This window comes from Erinaceus europaeus, chromosome 17, assembly GCF_950295315.1.
Source record: "Erinaceus europaeus chromosome 17, mEriEur2.1, whole genome shotgun sequence".
Classification (NCBI taxonomy): Eukaryota; Metazoa; Chordata; class Mammalia; order Eulipotyphla; family Erinaceidae; genus Erinaceus; species Erinaceus europaeus.
Genome location: NC_080178.1, coordinates 67192089 through 67214962, shown reverse-complemented (window position 1 = coordinate 67214962; position 22874 = coordinate 67192089). Strand labels below are relative to the sequence as shown.

At 47.4% G+C, this 22874-nt stretch overlaps 1 protein-coding gene across 1 annotated transcript; it reads right to left on the bottom strand.

The window, feature by feature from the left end:
* Nucleotides 1-4786: 4786 nt before the first annotated feature.
* On the bottom strand, nt 4787-22479 carry CCKBR (cholecystokinin B receptor). The gene is made up of 5 exons (XM_007527769.3): nt 22160-22479; nt 9778-10029; nt 9395-9644; nt 8556-8713; nt 4787-8329 (listed from the first exon to the last, which is right to left on the bottom strand). Exons 1-5 carry the CDS (start codon nt 22320-22322, stop codon nt 7791-7793), a joined length of 1362 nt encoding a protein of 453 aa, XP_007527831.1. The 5' UTR covers nt 22323-22479; the 3' UTR covers nt 4787-7790.
* Nucleotides 22480-22874: the final 395 nt, after the last annotated feature.

The window sequence follows — 22874 nt, the reverse complement described above, 5'->3', positions numbered from 1 at the left end:
GCAACTTGAATTTTCCTGGCCCTTGGTGAGGGCCCCTCCTTGCTGGAAGAAGTGAACACACTGGCTCTTCTTAGTGATTTCTCTCTCTGGAAAAACTTGCCACCCTCCATTTTATTCTCCTCTTTCCTCTCCTTGCCCATCACCCCTCTCTTCTGACCTCTCTCACCCAGACCACCTTTCTCCTCTTCCCACTCCTCCACTCAGTGTCCTCCTTAAGTTGCATCCAGGGTGCCGGGCATCTCCCCAGCCACTCACCCTCCTCCCTGCCCCACTCTCCTTTGGTCCTGCTTCCTTGTACTGAAAGCCTGAGGCAACCAGCCACTCTGCCATGTACCAGCCTTTTCTCCTCTCAGCCGGTCCTGGTGAGAGGCGTTCTCAGTCAGTTAGCAGTCGGAAACACAAAGCCCTAAGGAGCACATGGGCTTCAAACGTGTTCATGTTTGGGGCCCAGAGTGGCAGGCGAGGTGAGGACCAAGCCACAGCCTAATAAAGCAAAGATGCAGGTCTGCCCTTCCTCCTTATGTCAAATAATTGATTTCTATAATTAAAAAAAAATTTACTAATGAGAGATAGAGAGAGGGAGGGAGAGAGAGAGAGAGAGAGAAATATGGAGGAGAGGCACCCAAGTACCATTCCACCACTGCTTGTGAAGCCTCCCCTTAGGCAAGTGTTCCTGAGTGGTGGCCAGGGGCTCAAACCTGGGTTCTCCTGCATGAAAATGTATACTCTACCCAGTGAGCCACCTCCTGGCCCCAGTGAGATATATATATATATATATATATATATATATATATATATAAATTTTTATTTATTAAATTAAAGGTTCCATTTAGTTATCAAGATACATTAAACATTTTTTGGGGGGTCCACTTGAGACCTTGCACGTATGTGATTTCACCACTTCAAGCTGTTTGTTGTTTTATTCATATATATATATATAGAGAGAGAGAGATAGAGACAGAGAGACAGAGACAGAGAGAAAGAGAAACACCACAACACCAGAGCTTCTTCTGATGCTGTAGCACTTCCCATGTGGTACTGGGGTTCAAACATAGGTCATACACATGGCAAGTGACATGCCCTAGCTGGTGAGCTATCTCTCATTAGTGATTTAATATTGATTTACAAAATTATAAGATAAATAAGTACATATATCTTGAATACACAGAGAGGTGGGTTCCAGAATTGTGTTGGGCCTCTAAACACTATCACTGAACTTGTACATTTTCTGTTTTTTAAACAGGTCTTCTTTTAAAAAAATGTTTAATTATCTTTCTTTCTTTTCTTTTTTTTTTAAACAATATATCTTTATTTATTTATTGCATAGAGACAGCCAGAAATTGAGAAGGAAGAAGGAGATAGAGAGGAAGAGAGACAGAAAGACACCTGCAGTCCTGTTTCACCACTTGCAAAGCTTTCCCCCGGTGGAGACCAGGGGTTTGAACCCAGGTCCTTGTGCATTATAATGCATGCGCTCAACCAGGTGCGCCACCACCCGGCCCCATCTTTCTTTCTTTATTGCATAGAGACAGCCAGAAATTGAGAGGGAAAGGGTAGATAGAGAGGGAGAGAGACAGAGAGACACCTGCAATACTGCTTTATTGCTCGCAAAGCTTTCTCCCTGCAGGTGGAGACTGAGGGCTTGACCCCAGGTCCTTGCACATTGTAATGTTACACTCAACCAGGTGTGCCACCACCCAGCCCCAGCTTGTACATTTTCGAGGAGTGATAGCTATTCTACTTCATGGAACCCTCACAGTTCCACAGCAAGGCCTGAAATAACCCTGGTTAGGACACAATGACAGGTGAGGAGACTGAGGTCAGAAGACAGTGGTAGCCAGTCAGAGCTCATCATTCTATAGCGAGTCTCTGATCTAGGACACATTGGATACTGATGTTCATAGAAAGACACTGGGTTAATTTTGGGCAGGGGTAGATAGCATAATGGTTATGCAAACAGACTCTCACACCTGAGGCTCCAAAGTCCCAGGTTCAATCCCCTGCACCACCATAAGCCAGAGCTGAGCAGTACTCTGGTGAAAAAAAAAAAGAAGAAAGAAAGAAACTGGATTAATTCCCTTCTTGGTAGTTGCACAGTGGCTGTCTGGCCAGCTCTCCATTTTTTTTTTTTTTTTTTTTTTTTTGCTGCCTGTATCTGGCTGACTTGCACCACCATCCCAAGTTTGTGCCGGCAGCTATCCCCTAACATTTGTGAAGGCCCTCTGCTTCTCTGGCTGCAGTAGCTAAAAATGTCCAACTTCAGCCCAGCTTGTGTTGCTATGACTACCCCTCTCGTCCTTGCCTTCCTCAGGCTGAACTACAGGTTCACGCACTAGGCAGCCTGGCAACTGGCCTTCACATTCCCCTTTACTTCAGGAAGGGCCAATACTGCTGAATGCTATAGAATCAGAGCAGTGGTTGAAGCAAGAGAGACAGACACCTATTTACAAACTGAGTTTCACCTGGAAGGCGCTGCGCCTGTCTGGGATGGGGGAGGGGAAGGGTGTCACACCTGCTGCTCCTTGATCACATACTGTGTTGGAGCCCTGGTTCTTGCAATCTCGACTGGATCATGTATCCTGGGGAGGAGTGTCTTATGTTTTCTGCTTTTCTTGTGCTGCTCCAAAGCCATTTGTTTCACCCTGGGAAACTGAAGTCTTGCTGTTCAAATGTACGTTCCTTAGGCACCCTTCCACATCTTTTTCAGTATTTATGTGCCAAATTAGAGTTTTAGTGGCTAGGATGGTTTAAGATAAAAGTCCTCCCTTCCTTTCTTTCTCTCTTTTAAAAATGTTTTTATTTTATTTTTTAAATTATCTTTATTTATGGGATAGACACAGCCAGAAATTGAGACAGTAGGGGAGATAGAGAGGGAGAGAGACACCTGCAGCACTGCTTCACCACTTGCCAGGCTTGCCTCCTGCAGGTGGGGACGTGGGGCTCGAACCCGGGTCATTGAGCACTGTAACATATACGCTCAAGCAGGTGTGCCATCACCCGGTCCCTCTCTCTCTCTCTCTCTCTCTACCAGAGCACTGCTCAGCTCTTGCTTATTATGGTGTGGGGGAACTGAACCTGGGACTCTGGAGCCTCAGGCATGAGAGTCTGTTTGCATAGCCATTATGCTACCTTCCCCTCTGCTCCTTTTCTCTCTCTCCTCTCTTTCGCTATCTTTCTTCCTTTCTCTTGTAGAGCTGAGTTCTTTCACAGATTCCAGACCACTTTTTCACTCAAATAGAGAAATGGAGAGAGAGAGAGAGAGAGAGAGAGAGGAGGAGAGACACCACAGCACTAGAATTTCCTCTGTTACTGCCATGGTACTCCCACCAGTGCAGGGTCTTGAACCTGAGCTTCACACATGGCTGGCAAAGCAGGTTCCTTACCTGGTAAGCTATCTCTCTGGTCACAAAGTGCTGTTTCAATGGGTCCAACTGGTTAACTATTTCCTTCTCTTAAGATATGGTTATATGACTGAACTAGCATTCTCTGTGCAAGAGAATGGGCCCAACCAAAGAGGAAATATTGATTTTTGCATTTGGTACTAGTGATGAACCAAGAGTCTGGCTAGCCAAGTGCCCTCTTAAGGTACAGGGACAGCAGTGAATGAGACTCAGAGGAGGAAGCACTCAAAGGACCATGGGTAGAAACTAAAAAAATGCTTTTTGGAGGGCTCCAATTCTGGACATTAAATCTCTGGGCCTTCCCTTCACGTCTAATTTTTTTTAAGCTTAAAACTTATTTATTTAATTTTAGATACACAGAGAAATCACTAGTGAAGGGGGAAATTGAGAGGGAGAGAGGAAGAGAGACATCTGCAGCCCTGCTTCACCACTGGAGAAACGTCCCCCACCCCCTGAAGGTGACCAAGGGGGGCTTGAACCTGGATCCCAGTACACTGTAATATGTACACTCTACTGGGTGCACCACTACCCGACCCCCCCACCCCATTTCTTTCCTTCACATCCACCTGTCCTCTCTAGAGATAAACTGGAGTATGTCCATAAAGCCTCCCCGGCTCCCCTCAAGTCAGATCCGTCTAAAGGGAATGCACCATCGTCCAGGACTCGGCCCTGTGCTGTTTCATGGTGGTCAGAAATCTGACCTGAGGTCTTGCATGCAGGCTCACTATGACACTTCCCTTTCACTAATTTGTCCCCTTGACATCTGGAGTTTCTGGGATTTACCCTGAACACCTAATTTTAAAAAAATGGTTAAGGGTAATTTGATTGTAGGATGGGGGCCTTCCAAGCTGTAGAGGGGTTACCTGGGGGCTTCCCTCTAGGGAAGGGGATGATGAGCTCTACACTGCCATCTGGTGGTCAACAGGCTCATAGGCTCAAGCAGGAGAGCCTGAGAGCGCCATGACTCAGAGCAGCATCGTCTCCTGAAGGCTTGGACAAGTTCTCCGCCCCCTCGAAAAGTTGGCAAGAGAGAGAAAAGCCTGATATCTTGCCTTCAGCTCCGCAGACCAGCTGGGCCTCTATTTTTAACCAGCACTGTCATAGCTGTCAGCTTGGAATGCCTCTCCCTCCTCTCTTCCCTTTCTTCCCCTCCTCCTGTCTTTTGCAGCCCAGAACCCTATGAGAAGATGGCTGGAAACAGCCTCAACACTAGTAAACAAATGACCCCTTTGCTCGCACCATTCGACCTCTGTTCAGTGATATTAAAGGGTGGGTCGCTGCTTGCGAAGCTAGTAAAACGTATACTTTTGGATGCCTAATTTTTCACACATCTCTTCCAAGGCCCTGGTCATTGTTCTAGCATTTTTAAGAAAAAAAAACAAACATATATTTTATTTGCTTTATTTTAATGAAAGAGCAACACAGAGAGAAAGATACACACACACACACACACACACACACACACACACACACAGAGAGAGAGAGAGAGAGAGAGAGAGAAGAGCATTGCTTTGTGCTAGTTTATAGTGGTATGGGAAATTGAACCTGGGACTTCGTGGCCTCAGGCTTGAAAGTCTTTTTGGATAATCATTATGCTATCTCCCTTCCTTAGCATTTCTGCCTGTGTTAATCATCTGTATCACTTAGTCGTTTTTAAAGGTCACCCAGTTTTATAATCTCTGGACTCCACAGCATTAGGATCTATCTCCTGATAGGTATAGCTTCTCCAGCTTTGTGTCTGCTTCCATGTGATTATTTTTCCCTTGCTCAATTTCAGCATTTGACCATGAGCAACCCTCTTTTTTTTTTTTTTTAGTATTTATTTATTTATTCCCTTTTGCTGCCCTTGTTTTATTGTTGCAGTTATTATTGATGTTGTTGTTGTTGGATAGGACAGAGAGAAATGGAAAGAGGAGGGCTTAGACAGAGAGGGGGAGAGGAAGATAGACACCTACAGACCTGCTTCATCACCTGTGAAGCGAACCCCCTGCAGGTGGGGAGCCGGAGGCTTGAACCCGGATCCTTATGCTGGACCTTGCGCTTTGCGCCACCTGTGCTTAACCCGCTGCGCTACAGCCCGACTCCCCACGAGCAACCTTCTTTCCTGCTCTGGGTCTCAGTTTCCCTATGTGTTGTAAGATAAAGTGTTAAGAAACCATTTTCCAACACTTCATGCCTCTGATATTAATAATAATAGTTACTATTATTAAACACCAAGGTGTGCACCTTTGGTGAAGTTGTCTGTGCTTTCCTGTCTGTCACTGTGTATGTGGAGAGTGATATTGCTGTTTCTGCCTCTTCCTGATCAAAAGGGAGGTTGAACTTTAGGTCTCCTATTCAGGTTCAGTTCTAGTACCTCCAGCCTCTTCATTGTTGCTGATCTGTAAGGGTGTTTCCTGGGGCAGAAGCTTGGCCAGGTTCTGACAACTGCACCTAAAAGTACATTAGAAATTTAAATTCCTTTGGCTGGGCAGTGATACATCTGATTAAGCAAACATGTTGCCATGCAAAAGAAACTGGCTTCAAGCTCCCAGTCCCCACTTGTGGGGGGGGGGGGTCAACAGTGCTGCAGTCTTTCTCTCTCTCTTTTGTCTTCAGGGTTATTGCCAGGGCTCAGCGCTGCAAATTCACTGCTCCTGGTGGATTTTTTTTTCATTGGATAGGACAGACAGAAATTGAGAGAGGAGGGGGAGATACAGAGGGAGAAAAAAAGAGAGACACCAGGGCTGGGCAGTGGCACACCTGGTTGAGCACACACGTTACAATGCTCAAGGACCTGGGTTCAAGCCCTTGGTCCCCACCTGCAGAGGGAAAGCTTTGTGAGTGGTGAAGCAGTGCTGTAGGTGTCTCTTTCTTTCCCTCTCTACCACCCTCTTCCCTCTCAATTTCTGGCTGTCTCTATCCAAAAAATAAATTAAAAAGATAAGAAAACACTTTAAAAAAAAGAAAGCAATTTAAAGAGAGAGAGAAATACCTGTGGACCTGTTTTGTGGCTTGTGAAGCATCCCCCCTGCAGGTGAGGAGGCCAGGGCTCGAACCCAGGCCCTTGCATGGGTCCTTGATGCTTCGTACTATGTGCAGCTTGCCCGGGTGTGATACCTCCTGGTCGTCTTGCAGGCCTTTCTCTTTCTCCCTCTCTATCTCCCCACTTCCCTCTCAACCTCTCTATTCTATCAAATAAATACGCATTAAAATAAATGTAATTTCCAACTAACTGCTCTTTAATTAACTTTTGCAGGTTTGACATGTTCTAACCCCCTGTTGTTTCAAACACACGCTGAGAACTGAGAAGTCTTACTATATGGTGCTTCCTCTTTGATCTCTCATTGGAAACTTAAATAAGCATCTACTAATGTGGTACCTCAACAATGATCCCATTTCAGGAATCATGACATGTCATGGCTGAATCTACTGAGTCTACTGATCACTGGGTGGATCTAGAACACTGGCTTTTAGGCAAAGGAGTGGGGGAGAGGTCTCACAAGGAGAATGCCACAAAATTCCATGCCCCCTCACCTGTTCTTTACAAGGATCCAGAAAGGCAGTTTAGGAGGAAGCCAAGTAATTTATTAATTATTTCTTGAAGAAGTTGGAGGAGGGAAGGGGGGGCAGGTCCACGGTACTGAACTAGGAAGGAGGGAAGGGACTTCTCAGTGCAAAACAGCCTCTTGCTCAGGGCCAGGTGCAATTAGGCAGGCCAGTGTTTGCAGTGCTGCCTGGGGAAGGGTGTTGTGAGGTCAGGCTGGGACAGCCGCCAGTCTCTCAGGAGCCAGTCCCAGAGTCCTGAAATAATCAGTGCCATTGCTGTGTCTGTGTGTGGTGGGTGGGGACAGCAGTCTCTTTCAGTTTCCATGGTGTAAGGACAGGCTACTGCAAAGGATACCGCGTCTGTGTATCGCTCTCTCTTTTTAAATTAAAAAATTATCTTTATTTATTTGATAGAGACAGTCAGATATCGAGAAGGAAGGGAGAGGCAGAGAGATACTTGCAGCTCTGCTTTACCACTCACAAAGCTTTCCCTCTGCAGGTGGGGACTAGGGGGCTTGAACCCGGGTCCTTGCGCATTGTAACGCGTGTGCTCAACCAGGTGCGCCATCACCCTGCCCCAGTGTCTGTGTATCTCCAAGGTCAGTGCCATGCTTCTGTGAGTCTTGCTCAGTTTCACATATCAAGTGTCTCGTCTTTTGTATGTGTGGTCCTATTGTTTCCTTTGTATCAGGGAAGCCCATCATTTTCGGGGGGGTGTTGTTGTTGGGGTGTGTGTGTGGGCTAATCCATGCTGTTGGTGTCAACTTTGCGTATCAGGTGTTGGTTTCTGTCTCGTGTGTGTCTGTGCTGTGGGCATCTGTCCTGCCTCCGCCTCCGCCTCCCCCCCCCCACCCCCAGGGCTCAGCCTGGACCCAGCGTGCTGATGGTGGTGTAGCTCAGCCTGGACAGGGAAGCGATGGAGGGGGTGGGCGGGTCCTCGTCTGGGAGGGGCCTGGGGCGAGCTCGTGGGGGCCGGGGGCAGCAGCGGACGCAGGTGTCCAGACAGGCCTGGCGGAAGCGCCGGTGCATGAAGCAGTAGACTAGAGGGTTGACACAGGCCGAGACGTAGCTCAGCAGGTGGATGAAGGAGATGGGCGCCCCCGAGAGCGCGCGGTGAGCCCCATGGCCGTCGAAGGCGCGCCACGTGTTGGCGCTGTACACCGGCAGCCAGCACAGGAAGAAGAGCACCACGATCACCAGCAGCATGCGCACCACGCGCTTCTTAGCCAGCAGCTTGGCCTGGGTGGGCCGGGAGGCGGAGCCGGAGCCCGGGGTGGGCGAGGTCAGCGCCGCCAGCTCCAGCGCGGTCCGGGAGCGCGGGAGCTGCACGTAGCAGCCGTCGCCGTCCTCGCCCGACAGCCCCGGCTCGGACCTGCAGCGCCCGTTGGGGTGGGCGGGACCTGGGCACAGAGCGCGACCGGTCAGATGCCAGGCTGGGGCCCCCTCGAGACCTCCAGCCCAGACCCAATTCCAACCTCTTCTCTCCTCGGTCGCTCGCCACGCCCACTCCATACCCCGCCCCTCCGAGACCCCGCCCACTCGCTGCAGTCCCCACCCCTCCCCGAGGCCGCCCTTCTCAAGGCCTCTCCCCTTCCCGAGGCCAGACTCCTTTTGGATGACACCCACCAGGCAGTCCTCCAGGGTTTCGCACTCTGCTGTGGCTCTCCTTGTCACTGTCACTGTCAAAGCGCAGCCCTAAGTAGAGCTCCCGGGAGATGAGCCCGTAGGCCACGGCCATCACCACGCCGGGGACGAAGAACAAGAGCAGGAGCAGCAGGACCGACCTGGAGACAGAGCACAGGCCAGCCTCGCCTCGCGGGTCTCCTCCAAGCTAACTCACAGGTGGAGGAGTAAATAGCGCAGGATGGCTGGTGTTTGGGGCTGGGGTGGGGGTGGGGGTGAGGTTGGTGGCCAGGCCCCAGAAATAGGATTTGGGGTTGCTGCTGTTCAGAAGGACTAGGAACTGGGGAGGAGCCCCTCAAATGGGAATGCCAAGTTGGGCAGTGCGGACGGGGAATTGGACAGGTCATTGTTGGAGCGGTTGGAGAAAGATTCCGGGAATGGGGTGAAGCATCTGATAGAGAAGAAGGGAATTCTGGGGCCAGGTGGTGGCGCACCTGGTTGAGCGCGCATGCTAAAGTCAACGACTGCCACCTCTCCAGATTCAAAGGAGGTCTCGAAACTTTACATCAGGCTCAACCTGACGCTGTTGACTGGCTACGGAAGAAGGGCAAACGCTAGAAGAACAGTGTACAAGGACCCCAGTTCGAGACCCTGGGCCCCACCTGCAGGGGGGAAGCTTTGCGAATGGTGAAGCAGACCTGCAGGTCCCTCTTTCTCTCTCTTTCCCTCTCTCTTCCTCTCTTCTCCCCTTTGCGTCTCAGCTTCTGACTGTCCAACAAATAAATAAAGATAAATTTTTAAAAAATTAGAGGATTCCCGGTACAGGAAATGGACGCCTTTACCAGGTTTGGCGAACCCGCGCACTGGGCCAGCGATGCACACACTGCAGCACGCGGGGCCCTGCGGGCTGCACGGCGGTGTAGACCGGGTAGGGCACCATGAGCAGTCCCGACAGGATCCACGTGGCCACGATCACACGAGCTGCGTGCGAGCGCGTTTGCCACACCCGTGCTTGCAGTGGTCGGCAGATGGCGCTGTACCGCTCCAGGGCGATGGCGACCAGGCTTAGCGTGGACACACTCACAGACACCCCTGAACAAGCAAAGGGAAAGGGTTCACCCTGGGTGCTTGCACATCACATCCACCAGAGGAGTGGCTCCCCCCAACCTCACTGGGGTATATCCTGCATACAGCAAAGGCTTTAGGAGAACAGCCAGGTACGTACCCATTAGGTAGGAAACAGCTTTGCATACAACAGTGCCGAAGATGAATGTGCCCATGAGATTGGGCAGGAGGGTAAAGGGCATGCAAGCCACAGCCAGCAGGAGGTCGCTCACAGCCAGCGAGAGCAGGAAGGCGTTGGTGACAGTCCTCAGGCGGCGACTCAGTCCCAGAACCACGATGATGAGCACATTTCCGACAACACTCATCAGAAAGATCACTGAATAAAGCGTGATCCTAATGGCCATCTCCAAGTCTGGGAAGGAAAAGAGAGAGGAGGCACTAGGAATCCTGTGTGCCCTCCACCCGCCCCTGCCTCACGGAGGCCCCCTACCACCCTGCCAGAACTGACTTCCCAAGAACCTTGCCCCCTCCCCCCTTCAAGAAACTGAACTTGAATCACTTACCTTTCTGTCTCCCTGAAGGCTTAAACTGACCCAATTATACTCCCTGAAAAAAGCCTATGCTAAGGTGCCTCAAGTTTTGATCCAAATAGTTTCTTCTCTTTGCAGCTAAACTTCTGGAATATATTATATGCATCTTCTCATTCCAGAGCTTTGTATCCCTGCGTTGCTGTTTGGGCATTACTTCCCAAGGTCACTAAACTTGAACTATCAAATCCAAGGCCTCTTGTCAGCCTATTCCATTAGACTTCCCTGTAGCATTTGATAATGTTGACGGCCTACCAGTTTTTGAAATACAGGTGAGGTCATATCCTTATTAAAATGGGCAATGGCACACACACACACACACACACACACACACACACACACACACACACACACACAAAACCATATGCAAGGAACCAGGTTCAAGCCCCCAATCCCCACCTGCAGAAGGGAAGCTTCATAAGCAGTGAAGTAGTGATGCAGATATCTCTCTGTCTCTCTCCCCCTCGCACCTTCTCAATTTCTCTTTGTCTTATCAAATAAAACTAAAACAAACAAACAGACAAAATGCCAAAACCACCTCCCCTACTCTCTATTAAACACTTAAGCCACTGGATGATTTTTTTTTTCTTACGAAGGAAAGGTTTATGTATTTGTCATCACTGGGACTTCCTCTTCAGGCTGACTTTTTCAAATAAAAAGAGACAAAGAGAAAAAAAAAAAGAAAAGAAGGAAAAGCATCACAGGACTTGGACTTGAAGCTGAGTCGTGAACATGGCAAAGCAAGCACACTAACCAAGTGAGCTATTTTGCCTTTGCTAGTTTCTTTATTATTGACTCTTTTTATTTGTAATATGGGAAAGAGAGAGATAGCCAAAGCATCACTCCATTACATGTGGCATCAGAGATAGAATTGGTAACCGCAGGCCTTACCTTCTGTGCCCTAGCAGAGAAGCTATTTCCCTAGTTACTTAGTCAGTCTGAAGGTTTATGCAGTTATGACTCCCTACCTTGCTCACAGTCCTTCCTTCCTTCCTTCCTTCCTTCCTCCCTTCCTTCCTTCCTTCCTCCCTTCCTTCCTTCCTTCCTCCCTTCCTTCCTTCCTTCCTTCCTTCCTTTTCCTTCTTTTTTTAAAAAAATATTTTTGTTTGTTGGGTAGAGACAGTCAGAAATTGAGAGGGGAGGGAAAGATGGAGAGGGAGAGAGAAAGAGAGAGAGATACTTGCAGCTTTGCTTCGCCACTCAGAAGGCTCTCCCTCTTCAGGTGGGGATTAGGGGCTCAAATCTGGGTCCTTGTGCACTCAACATGTGCGCTCAAGCTGGTGAGCCACCACCTGGCCCCCTCACACTGGCTTCTTAGCCTGCACATCTCTTTTATCTAGTCTCTATTAATACTCTCCTCTCACCCCTCATCGCCCTGCTAATACCTCCATATCACACATTTGTTTTCTTTATCTGATAAATTCCTATTCAGACATTATCTGTCAAGTCTCCAATCAATTGATCCTTCTTTTATTATAAGATCATCCTGGACATTGTATTTAGAGTTAATTTCCCCTCCTATGACCCATGCATGCCTCTTGCACACCTGTTAGTTAATTTTCCTTTTCTGGTTTGTATAACCATTTTCTCAAAACATTTGTTTTTACTCAATAAACACAGAGGACTCTCTTTATGCCAGACATTGGGGACAAAGGATGCCTGGCAGACACTCTGCCATTGGAGAGCTCACAGCCTGGAGAGGGAAAGTTGGGCATATACGCAGATCATGGCCACATCATGTCGTAAGAAGTGAGGATGAGGAACACACACGGTGCTGTGGGAGCTCACAGGAAGGACGCCGCCGATTGTGACTGAGCTGGAGAGAGTGCTACCCCCATTCATTTATGTCAGTGTCCAGGGGAAGATGTAATCATCTTTGAGCTTTCATATCACAAACAAACAGACCCAGACAAGAAGGAATTGAATTATACTGAACTTAATTACCCATCCCTCAATGAGAGAGAGACTGAAGCTTGGAAGGAAAGATGGTAGGGACAGAGTCTTGCCGGCTGTGGTGAGGAAGGACCCCAAATTGTTGGTCTGTCTGTCACAGCCCCACACACTGCCTGACTTTTGCCTTAGCCTTCAATTAAACTGTTCTTTCATAATAATAATCACACTATTCAAAAACTGCTATCGATGTCAAATGAGTGCTATTTACAAGTAACCCCTGAGCTGAACCCAGCAGTGACATCACTTGCTTAGAGGAGACAGCAAGGGACCAAGTCAGCGTAGCACTCAAGTCTCTTGATCTCTCAAATGCTTTCTCTGCAATTGCTCCCTTGTTCTTCTGTCATTCCTCATGCTGCCTCCTTCTCCTGAGCAAACCTTCACCCCAGAGCCTCTTTCTCCCTTTGAATGTACTGTCTCGTACAAGTTCTCACTGTACATGTCTGTTTGAGTCTCTGTCTCTCCCACTATACTGAGTTTCTGGAGGACAGGGCCATGTCTGTCTTGCTCTCCTAGCATCTGTTGTGCTAGGTATAAAGTTGTGGATGTGGATGTGTTAACATTTACTTGCTAATGCATCTTGAATGAGTCTCTCATTCTCCTCATACTTAGTCTTTTTTCATTCATCCTTTAGCTCCATGCCTACAAATCTCTCTCAATTATGCCCTTTCCTGGAGCCTCTGTCTCCCTAGAGATAGATGCTGGAAGATCTGCGTGCTATGTGTGGGAGGTGTATGTATGTGGGGTGGGAGATTCAGAGTGTCTGTGACAGCCTGTGATTTTCAATGTGTTACTTTATTATTATATTACAAACCATTTGTGCCTCATTTGGGAGTGAAGGCCCTCTCTACAGTGGAGGCCTGTGAAAGGCTTATGTGTGGCCACTTAAGGGGAGTCTGTGAGGAGAAAGAGAGAGACTTTGGGAAGGATATCTCTGTGAAGAGGTTACTGAGCCCCTCCCCAAAATAAAGCTGGTGGTCTATCTTGCATTTTGTTCTTCCTTCACCTTCCTATTCCTTGTCCCTTCATCTCTCAAGTTGTGTCAGCTCACTCAAATCCTCTTCTGGATGTCTCTCTTCAACTAGTTCTTGATTCAATAATCTCACCTAAATTGGCACAGTACTCTGAAGTGTGAAAAATACATTTCTCACTCACCCATCAAGCTAACATAATCATCTGTATGGAAGTCCCTGAGTTTGACTAAACTGTAGTACAGCGGAGAGATAAGTCTATTACCATTACCCATAGGGACTCATGAAAATTAGAGCACAAAGTTTTAGTTATTATCAAGTGCCACATAACAATACTTTGCTATTTTATTGGTCTATCACCTTGCTTTCAATGACAGTTATCTTTGCTATTGGGCAGTTAGGAGAGGTTAAAAAAAGACTCAATCAAAAGCAAACTTAGGGATCTTAGAAGAGAGGGAGGGAGAGAAATGAACAGGTGGGACGCAGGCAAGTGTTAGAGCAGTAAAACCATTCTGCAGTGATGGATAGCTGTCATTATACACTTGTCAAAAATCAGTATTTACAACATGGTGAACACTAGTATGAACTATAGAATTTAATTAATAGTGCATCAGTTGTATTGGTGTGTCACACCAAGACAAGATGTTACTAATAGAGGAAAGTGTGTGTGTGTGTGTGTGTGTGCGCGCGTGCGTGGAGAGGATTATCTGCCATTTCTCTTCAATTTGTCTGTAAAGCAAAAGTTACTGTAAAGAATTCTACTAGAAAACCTTCATTAAATAATGAAGACTCTATTTTAATATTTATTATTGGACAGAGACAGAGAGAAATTGAGAGGGAGTGGGGAGATAGAGAGGGAAAGAGGCAGAGAGACAGCTGCAGCCCTGCTTCACCACTCTGTGAAGTTTTCTCCCTGCAGGTGGGGACCAGGGGCTAGAATCTGGGTCCTTATGCATTGTATCGTGTGAGCTTAGCCAGGTGCACCACCACCTGGTCCGAATGAAGACTCTTGTGTGTATATGCTCATGTGTATGTTTGTGTGGTGGAATGAGTGACCACGGAGCCTTCGGTGACCCAGAACCTAAGGAAGGGGCAGAAGAATGGAAGATGGCTCCATCTAGGGGTACAGCAAGTGCCTTGCCTGCCAACCTGTGAGCATCAGCCTGTCAGGGATGAGAGGAGAGCTAAATCTGACCAGGGAACTCAGAGTGCTGGGAGAGTTCTCTTCTGCTTCTGGGCTCCAGAGGATCTGCATTTGTCCTTTCAAGATGATGGAAAAGAGATGTGAGCATAAAATATCCAGATAAAGTGACAGAAAACAAAACCCTAACCTTTTGAAAAAAGGACTTCTGCAGAACACTGGAGTTACTGGTGCTGCCAATCCTGCCTTTCACTGGTCTGATCACCCATGCATAGAGATGTCAAAGTAATACCCGTTATGTCTGCAGTGGGCATAGATAGTATCCAATGGAGGGTGGGTGACGCCTGGGTAAACTGGGAAACTGTGATGTCGGTGGGTACTAGCAGAGAGAGAGGGAGTAATACGCAAGGGTACATGGGTAATACCATAGCCAGCACTAGACAGTTCTCAGAAGCATCTTTCAGATTCCGCAATAATTAAATCCTTAGGAAAAGTCACCGTTGAGAAGGCCAGATAGCACATTTCTCTGGGCAATATCTGGAGAAGAGTAACATCTCTTCTCTGTAGGTAACATCTGATTGGTGCAGGTTGCATTTGGAGTTAGATAATAGCAGTAAATGTTGTAACATTTGAATGAACAAGGGTAACATACAAGTGTCTGTAGATAATATCTCCAGAAGCTTGGGTGTGTAGGAGAACAGGAACGTATCCAAGGAATGATATATGTAATGGTCAAATGAGAGAATTAACTTTAAATTTGTGGGGGACATTTAAGTGGGTCTGGATATGAGAAGTTAGCATACTGAATTGTTCAGTGCATTGCTAATATGATTGAGCAAAATGACTCGGCACCTGGATGGACATAATGGTTTGGTTTTTGTGGGCAATACCTAGAGAAGAGTTACTTAAATGATCATGGGAAATAACTGATGATGTGTCAGTGAATGTATGTGACAGTCTTCTAAAGATGATGTACAGATGGCCCCAAAGCATATGAAAAAAAAAATGTTCCACTTATCATTAGGGAAATGCAAATTAAAAATCACAATGAGATTCTACTGCACACGTATGAGTATGGCCTATATCAACAAAATAGGAAGTGACAGGTGTTATTGAGGATGTGGAGAGAATAGAAGTCTATTAAAAACTGGTGCAGCCCCTATGGAAAGCAGTATGGAAAATCTTTAGAGAGATAAACTGTGGGTGGGGGTTGGGTGGTATCGCAGCTTGTTAAGGGCACATGGCACAAAGCGCAAGGACTGGGGGGGGTAAGGATCCCGATTCGAGCCCCTGGTTCCCCACCTGTAGGGGGGTCGCTTCACAAGTAGTGAAGCAGGTCTACAAGTGTCTGTCTTTCTTTTACCCTCTCTGTCTCCCCTCCTCTCTTGATCTTTCTCTGTCCTATCCAACAACAACATTCATGGCACCAAAACAATAATGACAACAAGGGCAACAACAACAAAAAGATAAAATTGGAAATATCTTATGATCTTGCAGTGCTACTCCTAGGCATATATCCAAAAGACATGGAAACATTAATTCATAGGGATATATCCACTCATGTGTTCATAACTATTTTATGCACAATTCCTAGGAAGTAGAAGCAACCTACATGACCACTAAGAAAACATCGGATGAAGAAGTTATAGATTCAAGGGAATACTAATTTGCAAAAAAAAAAAAAAACCCTAGGGGTTGGGTGGTGGTGGGTGCACTCAGTTGAGCTCACATGTTACTATGTGCAAGGACCAGGGTTCTAAACCCTGTTCCCCACCTGCAGGAGGGAAGCTTCATGAGCACTGGAGCAGTGTTGTGGGCCTCTCTCTCTTTTTCTCTCTCTCTCCATTTCCCCTTCCATCTCAGTTTCTCTGTCTCTATCCAATAAATGAATACATAAATAAAATATTTTTTAAAGTTTCTAAGTGGGACAATCTCTCTCTTACACACACACACACACACACACACACACACACACACACACACACTTATGTAATTCAGGCCAAAAAATGAATGGAACTGGCGATGATTATGCTTAGTGAAGTAAGTGAGGAAATAAAGAACAACTACTATATGGTTTTGCTCGTATGTGGAATATAGAGAATTGAAAAACACATGAACTTGGAAACAAAAAGAGAGAGAGAGAGAGCAAACTGGTGGTGGCTGAGGGGGAGACTTTGGTGGTGGGCTCGGTGTCATGTATACAGCTGCGATCTTATAATCTTGTAAGCCATTATCAAATCATTATATTAAAAAGAAAGAAAGAAAAATAGTGTATCCGATGAATGAATCATAACATTGAAGTGACTCTGGGCAGTATTTAAACATGTGGGTAACATCTGTATTTCTGTGGACAGCACCTGTGAGATTATGGGTAAAGCTCAAGTCTCTGTAGGTCAGAATATTGTGGGTGGCATCCACATTTCCACTGGCAATACTGGAGTGCACCTGGGTACGTATATTCTGTCCGCTAATGTCTGTGTGAGTGCGACCAACAAAGTCTCTGAGGCGACTTCTTTGTGCGTAACATCCAGATATGTGAGGCCAATTCCTGCACCTGTGCTCAATGTCACTTCAGATTTTGTTTTCTCTGGGTTTCTTTTTTCTGCTGGCTTTCCCTGCTCTACTTTCTGTACCTTCCACCTCCCCTGTTTTAAACAGTATTATTTTTTTGTTTATTTTAATGAGAGCGAGATCAAAGAGAAAGATACAGAGAGCGAGATGAGAACACTGCTCAGCTCTGTCTTGAGGGGTTGTGGTAAACTGAACCTGGGACTTCGGAACCTCAGGAATGAAAGCCTTTTGGTATAATCATTATGCTATATCCCCTACATTTCCTGATGTGGAATACCCTATCAACAGTTTTTAAATAATGATACCATTTATAACACACACACACACACACACACACACACACACACCTACTTTCTCAAACCCATACTATTTCTAGCACAATATTATCATTTTTAAAAATTTGCCTTACTCTCCCTACTAAGCTTTTTGTCTACACACCTTAGTTCATGTCTCATAGTTCTTCCACTGGCCAAGACATTACTCTGCTGCAGTCAGACCTCCACACCTACAGTTCTTCCCTAGGACCTGTTACTGAATCAGAATGATGAACAGCACTTGGCATCACCTATCCTACCCTGCCTGAAGTTTTCTTTTTACTTGACTTCTTGTCTCTCTGATGGATTTTCCTTTTTCTTTTAAACAACCTTTATTTCTATCTATTTATCAGATAGAAACAAAGAGAAATGGAGAGGGAAGAGGAAGATAGGGAGAGAGAGAGACACCTGTAGCACTGTTTCACCACTCTTGAAACTTTCCCCATCCAGGTGGGGACTGAGGGCTTGAACCTGGGTCCTTGTGCACTGCAATGTGTGCATCAACTATGTGCGCCACTACCTGGCCCCTCTGATGGATTTTTCTGGCTCTCTGTTGTGGACTCTCCTTCTTCTGCCTGTATTTATGCTAGTTGCTTATTGCTTTTTGGTCCCAGGGATTAAACTCAGGAGCTTGTGCATGTAACACATGCATTCTAACACTGAATCTGCTAGAATGACTTTACGTTCCTGTCCCAGGACCTCTTTTCTTTGTATAATGCACAATCATAATACAATGCATATACATATTCTGTGTATAAGACACAATTTTGTGTGATTTTTATCTATTACTATCTATGACATCCATGACCTCATCTAGGCAAAGGTCTTTCCATTTGGTATTTATAGCTCATTACCCCCCCCCAAGACTGAACAAATTAATGGTCAGCCCCACTTGGATAACTTAGCAGCATTTGTTATTATTATTATTATTATTATTATTAGCCTCCAGGGTATCTCTGGGGCTCAGTGCCTGCACTATGAATCCACTGCTCCTAGAGGCCATTTTCTCTATTTTTTTTGCCCCTGTTGTTATTGTTATTGTTGCCATTGTTGTTGTTGGGTAGGACAGAGAGAAATCAAGAGAGGACGGGAAGGGGCTGGGTGATGGTGCACCTGGTTGAGCGCACATGTTACAGTGCTCAAGGATCCTGGTTTGAACCCTCAGTTCCCACCTGCAGGGGGAAAGCTTTGCGAGTGGTAAAGCAGGGTTGGTGATGTCTCTCTGTCTCTTTCCCCTCTCTGTTTTCCCCTTCCTCTTGATTTCTGGCTATCTCTACCCGTAAATAAATAAAGACAATAAAAATAAATAAAAAAAAGAGAAGAGGGGAAGACAGAGAGGGGGAGAGAAAGAGAGACACCTGCAGACCTGTTTCACCAATTGTGAAACAACCTCCCTGCAGGTGGGGAGCCGGGGGCTCGAACCGGGATCCTTACCCTGGTCCTTGCACTTCGAGCCATCTGCTCTTAACTTGCGGCACTACCGTCTGGCCCCCATTTATTATTTTTTTAAAAATATTTTCTATTTGTTGTACTTTAATGAAACACATACATGCACACACGCACACAGAGAGAGAGGGAGAGGGAGAGGGAGAGGGAGAGGGAGAGGGAGAGAGAGAAAGAGGAAGAGAAAGAAAGGAAGAGAGAGAGGGAGAGAGAGAGAGAGAGACAGGTGTGAAAACACTGCTCAGCTCTGGCTTATGGTGGTGTAGGGGACTGAATCTGGGACCTTGGAATCATAGCTATGAAAGTCTTTTTTGCAGAAGCGCAAGGACCTGTGTAAGGATCCTGATTGGAGCCCCCAGCTCCCCACCTGCAGGGGAGTCACTTCACAGGGTAAAACAGGTCTGCAGGTGTCTATCTTTCTCTCCCCTTCTCTGTCTTCTCCTCCTCTCTCCATTTCTCTCTGTCCTATCTAACAATGATGATGTCAACAACAACAACAATAACAACAACAACAACAAAAAAAAACAAGGGCAACAAAAAGGGAAAATAAATAAATAAAAATTGAAAAAAAATCTTTTTGCATAACCATTATGCTATTCCCCCCACCCCTTCCCAGCATTTATATACAATGGGCTCCAGACTGAATTTATAATCTCTTTCAAATATGTTCCTGTTCCTTTGTAATCTTTCTCATTACACAGTATCAACATCTATTCAATTGATCAATAACCTGGATGCCAACCCTTGAGTTTTTCCTTCATCCCCATTTCTACAAAATCGCCACTTGTGTTTATTCTGCTTTCAGAAGTGCCGCTCAAAGCTCTGCATCCCCACTATGGGGTGCCCGAGATAACTCAGCGTCATCTTGCCCTGGGACCAGCGCAATACAACAGCCTTCTAAAGCATCACCCTCTCATCTTTGATCTCTTGGCCTTTACTTGATCTTCCCCACTACAGAACTAATCCTGGCAGCACTGCTGAATCTTTGGAGGGTTCTCAGAACCCTCGGTATAAGACAACTCTTTAGGTGAAAAGGCCTCTGTGCATACTCTAGGCACTTCTTCATCCTGAGTATTTCATCTGGATTAGCTTTATGAGGAATGGTACTCATTCAAGGCACTCAGAAGCTCTCTCGCATTGTACAAAAGTGCGATGGACTTGAACTTTGGCCATTTACACACTGTTCCTCTGCTTGCAATGCCTGTTGCCCTTTTTTCTGTGCTTTGGTTGCCTAAATCTCTCTCTTTTCACTTAAGATATTTTATTTGTTTTTATGGGGGGGAACCAGAGCACTACTTACTTCTGGCTTATGGTGGTGTTTGGGATTGAACCTGGGACCATATAACCTTAGGCATGAAAGTCTTTTACAGAACCATGATGCTATCTCTTCTGTCTTTTTTTTTTTTTTTCTCTAGGGTTATCGCTGGGGCTCGGTGTCTGCACTACAAATCCACTGCTCCTGCAGCCATTAAAAAAAAAATTTTTTTTTTGGATAGGACAGAGAGAAATTGAGAGAGGAAGGGGAGATAGAGAGACACCTGTAGACCTGCTTCACTGCTTGTGAAGTGACCCCTCTGCAAGTGGGGAGCCAGGGGCTTGAACCAGGATCCTTGAGCAAGTCCTTGCATTTTGTACTATGTGCACTTAACCAGGTGAACCACCATCAGACTCCCCTGTCTTTTTTGTTTGTTTGTTTTCAACTTTTAAGATCTATTTATTTGTTAGTGAGTAAGACAGACAGAGAGAGAGAGAGAGAGAGAGAGAGAGATATGTAATGGTGAGAACCAAAACATCACTCTGGCATATGTGTTATCAGAAACAGAGCATGAGGACCTCAAGTTTGCATGTCCAGTGCTTTAAGTCACTGTACCATGGGCTGGGCCACAGCTTTTAAAAACTGTCATGCAGTTTAAACTTCACCTCCTAAGGGGATCAACTTGGGTTGCCAAGCCTCTAGTATGTAGAGTTCCCACAACCCTTAAAAGGCATCAGTCACTTTGTGCTGCCGTCCCCCTGTTCACATGTCTATGTCCTCTACTCAATAGTGAGTTCTAGGAAACAGGAAACATGTTGGTTGTGTTCTAGTGACACCCCTAGTGCTTAGCATAATCTCTGGCTCATTAAATGTTTGCTGAATGGAAGACTGTAAGTGAGAGCATGCAGCAGCTGGCCTAAGGCAACATGCCTTATTTTGTGGAGTGAATGTTTGAATTACAGTGCATTCTTTTTCCCTTCCTCCGTTTGGAACAATCATCTTCTGCTTAACATTGTTCTGGCTCCTTGGAATACTACTTCTTCCTTTTCTATCCACTGAACTTCTAATTCAAGATGTAACACCCAGGTTCCCTCCCCTCCCACCCTGCCCCTGAAGTGTTGGGACCCCATCTCCTTTGAGTGCTCACAATTTGGACGCTCTCAGGGAACTTCCCAAGCTGACTGTGATTTTCCCACTCGTTTATCTCTTTTTCTTCACTTGACCATGACTTGTTGAGGTTCCAGATGGCTCTGGTTCATCCCTGTGTCCCACATCTATGGCCTCTTCTACAATAACGTGTGTCTAGTAAACACTTCAGGAAAGATGCTAGAAGGGGGGACCATATATTGATATAGTGAGCTGGTTCATCAAGGAATTGTGACTCTCAGGTGGTGGGGGAATGAAAGGCATTTTAGGGATGGGGTGAAAGGAAGGAGTCTGAAGAGAGAGGAGGAAGGGAAAGGGAAATTGTGGAAAGGGGCGGGGTTGCTGACGGGGCAGTTCTAGGAGGCGAAACCAACAGCAGTGATGATTGGGAGGTGGGGTTGTAAAGGGTCTAGGGACATTACCTGGAGAGAGAGGGAGAGGGAGAGGGAGAGGGAGAGAGAGAGGGGGAGGGGGAGGGGGAGGGGGAGGGGTGAGGGGGAGGGGGAGGGAGAGAGAAAGACTTGAAAAGAACTTGAGTTGAGAGGTTGAGTAAAATGGAGACAGGCAGCTGGAAGAAGTCCCTATGTCCAGGCTAATTCAGGGTTGAGGACTAGGTTGAGGACAGTGGGAGGGATGAGGACTAGGTTGAGGACAGTGGAGGAGTTGAGGTGTGAGACACAGGAGATAATGCTGGCTCCCCAAATTCATGCCTTCCTGAGTGCTAGCTCCCCAACCAGTTCCTGTCTGTCCTTCTCAACCCTGCTGTCTTTCCTTTCCCCACAGTGGCTTTGCTTTGTAAACTGGGTATAAAGGAAGAGAGAGAGACAGAGAGAGAGAGAGAGAGAGAGAGAGAGAGAGAGAGAGAGCTGGGGATAGGGGTGCGGGTGCTGGCAAGAGGTGGTCGTTGCCTCCGCACCATTTATTCCATATCCAGGCGGGGACAGTGTGCTGGGACCGGACAGGAGCTGTGGGTGTCACGGGCCGGGTGTGGATGAAGGACGTCTGACCAGGTGGCATGACTCTGCGATGGAGTTGCAGGAGCTACGAGGGGCCACCGCGCCAGGGTGGGGGGCGAGGGGGTGGGCGTCGAGGCTGCGGAAGGCCAGCCACGAGTCCCGTGGGGTGCAGTCGGCGCTGGTGGCGGGGGTCAGGGGCAGCACCCACCTCGTGTCCCGGCTCCGCGGAGGCGAGGAGGCTCGCAGCTCAGGTTACCGCTCGCGCTGCCGTTGAAGAGGGGGCCCCCGGGACGGCACAGGGCAGCCCCTGGCCCGGGTCCGGGTCCGGATCCGGATCCCGGCGCGCTCCGGTTCAGCTGGAGCAGTTCCATGGCCCCAGTGCAGCCCGCCACCTCCCGGCTCTCGGCCTGGCGGGCTCCAGCTGCGGCTCCACCTGCTCCCGAGCTGAGCGAGCCGGGCTGAGCCTCCCGCCCCGCCTGGTCCCCGCCCCCAACCTGGGCCGGGCCCCGCCACTCCTCCCCTGCTCGCCGCGCCTGGCGCGCTCCCTCCCAGGTTCCTGCTGCTCGGGTCCAGCCACCTCAATGCCACCGCCCCCCACCATCTCGGCCGCTCTCGGGGCCGGGGGCTGCCCCTCCCTAAATCTCTCCCGTCTTCTCGGGGCACCTTCCCGCCCACGTCCCTTCGCCACGGCCCTGGCTCCAGGGGAATCTCTCTCTCTCTCTCTCTCTCTGTGTATGTGTGAAAGAGAGAGAGAGAGAAAAAAAGAGAGAAGAGAGAGAAGAGAGGAAAGAGGGAGAGGAGAGAGAGGAGAGAAAGAGAAAAAAGAGAGGAGACAGAGAAGAAAGGAGAGGAGGAGAGAGGAGGGGGGATATGATAGAAATGGAACTGGGCGTTTAGGGGGGTGGCTGGAGAGTGAGGGGTGT